The sequence below is a fragment of the Papio anubis genome, chromosome 12 (assembly GCF_008728515.1).
Source record: "Papio anubis isolate 15944 chromosome 12, Panubis1.0, whole genome shotgun sequence".
In the NCBI taxonomy this organism is placed as follows: domain Eukaryota; kingdom Metazoa; phylum Chordata; class Mammalia; order Primates; family Cercopithecidae; genus Papio; species Papio anubis.
The window spans coordinates 89351710-89360704 of NC_044987.1; the positions used below are offsets into that span (position 1 = coordinate 89351710).

The window sequence follows — 8995 nt, forward strand, 5'->3', positions numbered from 1 at the left end:
ATTGTAAGATGGTATTTTGTTTTATCATTCTCTATTGTCTTCTATTGATCTTTGTTCTTCACAATCAAAAATGTGTTCTAGAAAAGTGTTTCTCTACAAGTGGTGGGGAAAGTGTGGAGAGGGGATGCAGTTTTACTTTTAACCCTAATGTTGAATTTACTTTGAATTTCAAATACCATTAAAGGAGAGGTAGGATTTATGTAATTATGAAATGATGGCCTGGATTTTAAAAAGCTTGAGAAAGGCTATTTTAGGTCTGTTTGTTTGTTTGTTTGTCTTTAGCTCACAGTTACCAGAGTTCACTATGTGCCAAAATAGTGTATGCAGTGTTGCTTGTTTTGTTTTCCCCCCTCCCCCACCAACCAGAGCCCAAGACAATCATTTTATAAAGAATAGAGGTTAAATAAACATTGTGGAAAAAGGCCTCTTATGCATTCCGAGTTTTCTAACCTATAACTAGTGATGATTTAACAGTGCAAGGCTGATCACTAGTTGTTATCTCACATTCTAGAATGCTTTGTCATGAGTTAAATGCAGTTATATGTGTCATAAATTCCTTTAATAAAGATGATGGTGGTGATGTTGAAACGAAATGTTTGACACAATTCTTCCTTATATCCATTTTAGCAAATATAACGTAAAAATCTGAGGTTAATCCCCAAATTCTGTTCTTATATAACTGCACAAAAAAATAAACTTAATAAATCTAGCATTTATGTTTCACATTTAATAGAAAATTTTTAAGCCATAATCACTGTAGCTGCTTGGCATCTTATTTCTTCAAGAATTCTTTCAGTGCATGCATTAACTTTGGTTAAATTATTCTGGAGTTAAAAGGCAGAAGAATATATAAAATAGTATGATTTCAGAAGCATCATTGTAACAGACCAATTTCAAAAGATTCAGTTGCTAAATTTTACTTCATAATTCCTTTGTCAATCAGTTATTTAGGTTTTAAAAGAGAAGAGAATCATGTGATGTTATCTGCATGGTCATTAGTCTCACACAATGAAAAGAAAACAATAAAATAAGACTAAAGAAATCATTCTTCCAATGATTGTCATTGAACTGTTACATTAGTAAACATTCACAGTATGAAGTCTCTCTCAATCTCCAGCATATAAAGTAGTGCAAAGAAAAAAAAAAATCCAGTCCTGTTACCTGCAAACAAAACTTATTACATATTCTCCAATTTCACTTATTCTATGTTACACATTTGCTGTTAAATCTTCCCAAAATTAATAACAAAATATAATCAATTTCTAAAGGCCCTTGCAGCCTTTTTAAAAGTTAATTTCCAGTTAAAAATAAACTTTAATTAAATCCAAGATAAAATTGTGACCTATATTCTATTAAATAATTTACTTTCTTTTTTCTCTACACAATATTTCTTACAATTTTTAAAAAACACCTACTGAATCCAAAGACATATGATATGCTGTTAAAGCACTGATAAATGACTGCTCAGATTCATTAGTTCTTACATAGTAAATACTTCAAAATGCCAACTTTTCCCATCACTGCACAATTACTAACATTGACAATTTACTTCACACACACACACATACGCACACACACGCACACTCTCTCTCTCCATCTTTACTGTCAACATCTTTTCCAGTTAATGTGCAAAATTCTTGCATTCTAATAAAAATATAAAGATAGATTTGCTCCTATTTAAGCCTCCCTCTTCTCGAAGATGTATCATTTATTTGATATGTAATACAAGTTTAGTAACAATTATGCCATGTATAACCATTAAATAGTGTACTACTGTATGCATTGGATCATTTGCATATTTCATTTTCATAACTGCACTCTCTATGCATAAATATATTTGGAGATGCTGAGAGGGGGGCAGTGGCAGGTGGAGAAAGAGATTCACACATCAGTCTCCACAGCCTTTGCATTAGAACAGTTGTTTTTATCTGTCTCACTGTCATCCCCCTTTCCCTGACACTTCTCCTCCTTTGCACACAGAGATTCCTTAACTCCTTCTTCCATCTCTAGATACTCTGACTTGTCCCCCAGGGAAGAAGAAGTAGAGCTCCGAAATTTCTTGAGCAAATTAGAGGGGAGGTATGGGCAACTGACTGCATTCTGCGTTAGCTGTGTCTGTTCCTCATTTTCAGTCTCTCTGTGGTAGAAATAGTTAAAGTTAGAGACAATCACTGGCACTGGCAAAGCAATGGTTAATACACCTGCAATGGCACACAGGGACCCGACAATCTTGCCCCCCACAGTGATGGGCTTCATGTCCCCATAGCCCACAGTTGTCATGGTCACCACAGCCCACCAAAATGCATCTGGGATGCTTTGGAAATGGGTAGTAGGTTCATCCGCCTCTGCAAAATACACAGCGCTGGAAAAGAGGATGACCCCAATGAAGAGGAAGAAGATCAGAAGGCCCAGTTCCCGCATGCTGGCTCTGAGGGTGTGGCCCAGGATCTGCAGGCCTTTGGAGTGCCTGGAGAGTTTGAAGATCCGGAATACTCGGACCAGACGAATGATTCTGAGGATGGCAAAGGACATGGCCTGCTGCTGCTGACCATTGCCACCCCCCTGTTGCTGGGCCAGGTCAGTGCCCAGTGTGATGAAGTAAGGCAAAATGGAGACAATGTCAATGATGTTCATGATGTTTTTGAAGAAGAGTGCTTGGCTGGGACAAGCAAAGCAGCGAACCACAAACTCAAAGGAAAACCATACAATACAGACTGTTTCCACGATGAAGAAGGGGTCATTGAATATTGTGTGCCCTGAGTTCTCTGGGTGGGGTGCTGAAGTGTCATTCAACAACCCACCGTGCCCACCAGCACTCAGTGCCATGACGAGATCCCGGTCGTCCCTAAACTCAGGCAAGGTTTCCAGGCAAAAGATGACAATGGAGATTAAGATGACCAGGACAGACACAATGGCTATGCCCCTTGCAGGACTGGAGCTCTCTGGATATTCAAAGAGGAGCCAAATCTGCTTTTTAAATTCATTCTCAGGGAGGGCCCTGTCCTCCTCCTCTCTCACAAAGCCCTCGTCCTCCCGAAACTTCAACAGGGCCTCCTCCCCCAATTGATAGAACTTCACCTCCTCAGTGAAGATATCAAAGGGGACATTGACTGGCCTCTTCAGGCGGCCTCCTGATTGGTAATAATATAAGATGGCATCAAAGCTGGGGCGGTTCCTGTCAAAAAAATACTCATTGCGCAAAGGGTCAAAGTACTGAGTCCTCTTTTCAGGGTCTCCCAACAAAGTCTCTGGAAACTGGGCCAGAGTTTTCATCTGGGTCTCAAAGCGTAGGCCTGACACATTTATCACCACCCGTTCACAACAGTCACTGTAGCGGACTGAACTGTAGCCACCACCGCCCTCATCCTGAGGCAGCAGGTCCGTGTAGGAACACTCATCCCCATGGTCATCTTCACTATAGTAAAACCTTCCCTCCTCTTCTTCCTCCTCCTCCTCCTCCTCGTCTTCCTCCTCCTCACTCAGCTCCCTCAGGATCTTCTCCTCAGAACCACTGGGCATCAGGTCAGAGCAATGAGAGAAGCTGCTCTGCCGGTGGTGGGCTTTCTTCTTCTCAAGCCGCTGTCGCCTCCTCCTCCGGCTACCCCGGCTGCTCTGAGGGTCATGGGAGGTGCAGGCCCCACGTGACTGGTGGTGGTGGTGGGAGCCACCAGAACCCCCGCTACCTTCAACAGCAGCTGTGGCCGCTGCAACAGCAGCTGCCGCAGCTGCCCTGGAGTGAGCAAGCCTCTCCCGCTCCCGGGCCCTGGCCTGGGCAGCATAACCATAAGGCATGTGACTGTTGCACCCTGAGCTCTCCGCACTCACCATTGCAACCTCCATGGTGGTGGTTTTCGGAAATGGCTGGTTCCAGTTGTAGAAGAAGAAGAAAGAAAAATAGGGCAGCTTCTTTTCTCACCAAATTAAGGTAAGTTTGGAACCCTTAAGCAGATTGCTTGGAAGACTAAGGATATTTTCAGTCCAACTTTGCATTTTCTGTTTTTAAATCAGCACGCCCCATGCTCCCTCTTCTCAGGGATTCAACATTGCTCTCCAGAGCTTGGCTGGTCGAGATAAATAGCCTAGCACTCTCAAGACTAAGAAGTCCGAAAATGCTGGAGTGTCTCAGACACCTATGTTTTGGGGGTAGATGTTGAGATTTGGAAATATGTCTGGGATGTGGTTAGTGATGATGCTGCAAGATTCAAAGGCAGCAAGTGTCTGACAGCCAGAAGTTGTGCCTAGAAAATGAAATACATTTTTCTGCCATGGAAATTGGCCAATGCTCAGTCCATTAAATTTAAATAAAATGCAAATAAGCCTTTACTGTTAGCACTTGCCTTCTAGTGATGGCTCGAACCATGTTAAGATGTGGTTTGAAGTATGTCCAGCCATTTCTACTCAAAGTCTATCAGGACGATTCTGCAGGCTCTCCTTTTAAGTTCATCAAAGGCTTCCTGGACCCAGGTACGATGCCAAACCATAGATAGAGGCAAAGACCCTGGGAGGTAGAGAAGGTGCTAGATGAGGTGTCAGCAGAAGCAAAACCAGCTCTGAGGTCTCCATAGAAATCAAGGAAATGCAGAGCATTCTTCAGCCAAAATCATGCAGAAGAAGCACTTCACCTGAAAAAGGATTGGAAACAAGCATAGGAGAAAAGTAAAAAGGAAACAAATCATAAAGAGCAAAGTGAGCATTTCTCTTCATATACACATCCTTCTCTTTCTTCAAGAAAGTCACATAACACACCAAACACCCATACATTTTCAAGAGTATGGGGCACACTATTCTCACTCACTAAACATCATTCTTTCCTTCTTCTTCAGATATTATTTCAGCTCAGTTTATTTTTATGGTAACTCAATTATTTTTCCTCTCTCCACTCATGGCTCACATGGCTCTTGCTTCTATCTTTCCCTTCACCAATGCCAGGTCTTAATTCTCACTGTCACTCTCTTCATTCCACAAAAATAATGCTGTGACTTTACAGCTGCTTCCATCATTCATCTATTTCAAGGCAATTTTTAAAATTTCCACTCATAAAGTGTTTCTGAATTAAGTGCCCTTCCACTCCTCTCTATCTTGACTCAGGATTGGGGAAGTCGGAAAAAAGAAAAAAACAACAACAGTATTCTTATTCTTTATGCAGGCAGCACCACTTGAATGCACTTCAGTCACCTCATCTATAAAGTACAAATAATAACACAACCTCCCCCATCTCATGTTTATAAGGACTAAATGAGATAATGGATGTTGATAGAATATCACAGTGCCTTTTACCTAATGAATGACAATAAACACTAGCAGTTATGAATAACGTGACAGCAACCTACGTTTTTATTGTCTGTCTACACAGCCCCAAGTGTTTGTGTCCTTAGGCCACTAACTAAAGTAGGGGAAGATGGGACATGAGGACATACAGTACATCCTGAGACTCACCAGTGGCCGTCGTTAAGTTGGCACTGCCTGACTCCCTACCGCATGTCCCCATTGTTTTTCTGTTCCCCTGAATCCTGAACACTCTCTACCACCCACAGGCTAGGAACTAATGCCAGTTTCCACATCTCTAATAACCATCTTCTCTCCTTGGCGGTCGCTCCACGTTCACCTCAATGGTTCCTCCTCCACTCTGCTCAAGGTGCTATCTCTTATTTTTTAAAATGTCAGTTTGTGTGGACTTCATTCTTAGCCTATCATACTTACCCCCACTTCAATAAAATCCACATCCCTAACATCCCTCGTCCTCTCTCTCTCTCTCTGCCCACTTTTATTTACAATCTCCCACTTCCGAATTGCATGTCCCTTGCAGTTCCAATCTGCTCCCTCTGTCACCTGTTATTCCTGGCCCTTCTTCTTCCTTAGTTTGCTCTCCCAAGATCCAGGTAATTCATCTCCTCAGCCAGGTCCTATAAAAGCCCCCATCCAAATCTCCTGTCTCCTCTTGATTTTTCCATGTACTCTGTTCAACAGGACTTCCAAGAATGCAGGGAGTAACCCAGAGAACTGGAGAGAATGATGATAGTCAGAATTCAGGGCATCTACCAGCTTCTATTACTGGAAGCACTTGGAAAGCATAAGAGAAATGGCTTTCTGAAGCCATTAACAGGATTCAGCTCTTGACCACCTGCTGCTCCTTGCTGATCCTGTCAGCCTAGCAGCCTAAACACACTAAATTTTATGAAGTGACAAGCATGGAAGTGGCAAACAGAGGTCTTCCCAATCATACACCCCTTCCCAATCATACACATTTTCCTAGGGCAAGGAGGGCATTTGATTGCAACACAAACTCCAGAAAATACACCACTGAGGGCCTCTCACATGCCATCTCCCTTCTTTGCCTGACTCCTAACATCATCTCATACTCTGAAATGTTTACCCCCAAGGAGTTACTAAATCCCTACTTACAAAACCATCCTGGGGTGACATTCACCGTGGAGTGTCAGGCCAACATCCTTTCAAGACTGGTACAGACCAAATAGCCTGAGAGTTTGCTCAGTTTCTTCCCCAACTCCCCCAAAACAATTATAATTTCAATGAAGCCCCAGTGTAACCCAAGTTCCTGTATCGTTGAGTACTACACACACCTGCCCTCCCACCCAACTGACTCCCAGAAGGTCATAAATTAGAGAGTCTTCTAATTCACCATCAGCTCTTCGGGAGTTCTAGAACTGCCCTCTTTCTGCTCTACACCAAATAATTTCACATTTATTTATTTATTTGGGATTATTTGTCTTTGTTTATCTCACTCCCTCCTCCACCCTACAAGTAGCAAATTGCCTTCCTTTTAATCATCTACTAGTTATTTCACTATCCCTGATCTAGAAAAGGAGAGAAAAAGAAAAAGAAGAGAAAAGAAAAATCATTCCTCCCAGCAAATCAGACTGGTTTAAAATCTCTCTTCTTTCTCAGGGTACTGGTGTTAGGAGAATCTATTCAAGCCAATTTCCAGGAGCCTTTATGATATAGATCTTTGCAGAGGAATTTGTCTTCTTCTTTAACACCATTAAACTAATAGGATTTTGCAGACTACCTATTCCCCAATCCCGGCGCCCCCAAACAACAGCCAAACATCCCGCCCCTCCTCCTCTCACCCCTCCAACAACAAGGCTGTTCGTCTCAGTGCTAATTCCTGCAACTGTGTCAGTGTCAGGGTGGTACCCAAACCTTAGAGAGAGATAGAGAGAGAGAGAGAGAGAGAGAGAGAGAGAGAGAGAAGAGAAATTGAGAGAGGGAATCAGAGAAGCCAATACCGTGAGAAATACACACTTCAACGCACGCCATTTATGCAGCCCCTATGTATGTTGCTCAAATGCTCGGAAAATGCACGCAAATCCAAACGTTGGGAGAGGCAGCAATTCAGACTCGTTCACCGGCTGTTCCCAAAAGAAGGGAACCGGTGCGGCTGGGAGGAGGTGAAACGATGGTAAATCTTAACCCCCCTCTCGTTGGGAAACGACATCTTTAATCGCGCCGTCGCCTCCAGACCTCGGTTCCCGCTCCAGCACGTTAAGCAGGGCGCACTCACCGCATCCCCGGGGTTGGGAAAATAACAACTGTTGGCCCCCTGGAGCGCCGCGCAGCATCCGCACCTCCCTTCTCCCACCTCCCGGTTTATTTTTAACCGCCTTCCATTCATGCCCTTCTGTCACATTCCCGATATTATTTATCCCTCAAATGTCCACTGTTTCTTAACAGTCAAAAGAAGAAGGTGGAGGAAAGATTAAAAAAAAAAAAAAAAAAAAAAAAAGGTATCATACTTACCGTTCCCCGGCGGGGCGAAAAATAAAAATAAAGAAAATCCACCGGCTGGCTTGTTTTTCCCCCTCAAGCTGCAACAGCTGGAGGAGGGGAAGAATGATCTTGGGTGAGGGGGGTGGTAAAAGGAATCACTCGGGTTTGGCAGGTGGAGGCTCCAAATATCCACGGAACAAGTTCTGTTGCCTGGCCCGGGGGGTGCACAGGGTTCTCGCGGCTGGAGTCTGGGGGTGGGGGTCGGGGCTGCCCCAGAGAAGACCCCAAGACTCCAGGTTCCTCTGGAGTTCAGCACAGGAGGGATTGCCTGGGAAAGGAAGTCAAGGTTCCTCCGAAAAGAAACAAAATCCTAGACAGCAGCGATCACTTGTTAAGCCCGAATTCCTCCTCCAACATCCATCCCTCTCTGGCTCTCGCTGGCTGCGGGAGCAGCACACGCCTCCCCTGGCCGCGAACGCGCGCCGGGCGGGGGCGGGGCCAGGGCCGAGCCGAGGGTGTGGCGTTCGCGACGGTCGCCAGGGGCGCCTCCAGGCGCGGCGGGGCGGGCGCAGTCACGACGCCGCGACTCCCCGCACCCCGACTGGGCCCCCCGACTCCCAGGATCTGGGATCAATTCCAGGACTCTTTGGCTCTGGTCCCCAGAGGCGAGGAGCAAATCCTGGAGAAGTGTCCCCGTTGGGGCCGGAATAGGGGTTTCGACGGCAGCGCGGGAGTCCCCAGAGGGCTTGGGAGCGGGGAGCTCCAATGGGAGGTGCAGTCCCGAAAATGGGGTCCTTTGGGACATCTCCTCTCCCTAACTTGCTTTCTCTATATCTCCCCTCTAGCCCCGTCTTCTTTTCCCCACCCCACCCGCTCCCAAAGCGGGTTTGTTGGGTTGAGAGGCGGGTGCATCTCCGGCGAGGCCGCTGGCGGGGAGCCCTCCTGTGCCTGCCAGCGCGTGCAGATCCCTCAGTCTCCGCCTCCCTTGTACACAGTAGTTGAGCGGCTTCAGCGCCGGGGTTGGGCCTCCGGGGCGTGGAGGAGACCGACTTTCAACCTGTGTTCAACCCCGGGCAGGGGAATGTTACAGAAATTGGAATCAGGCCCAAGCTAGGGGCTGCGCACGGGAGGCAGCAGTCCTAGGGGAGGAGGGTTGGAGAGATGAGTAAGTTGCGGGGTGGGCCAGGGACTGGGGGCTTTGGAAGGGGGGGGGGGGGAAGAGCACGCAGCAAACCTGTTGCTGCAAAAAGAAATACGCCTCTGGTAC

At 45.5% G+C, this 8995-nt stretch overlaps 1 protein-coding gene across 1 annotated transcript; it reads right to left on the reverse strand.

The window, feature by feature from the left end:
• Positions 1-705: 705 nt before the first annotated feature.
• Positions 706-8309, reverse strand: KCNA4 (potassium voltage-gated channel subfamily A member 4). The gene is made up of 2 exons (XM_003910098.3): positions 7759-8309; positions 706-4622 (listed from the first exon to the last, which is right to left on the reverse strand). Exon 2 carries the CDS (start codon positions 3838-3840, stop codon positions 1882-1884), a length of 1959 nt encoding a protein of 652 aa, XP_003910147.1. The 5' UTR covers positions 3841-4622; positions 7759-8309; the 3' UTR covers positions 706-1881.
• Positions 8310-8995: the final 686 nt, after the last annotated feature.

Bases quoted from the DNA above. Each gene is read 5' to 3' on its own strand.
- KCNA4 (XM_003910098.3), bottom strand. From the start codon at position 3,840: ATGGAGGTTGCAATGGTGAGTGCGGAGAGCTCAGGGTGCAACAGTCAC.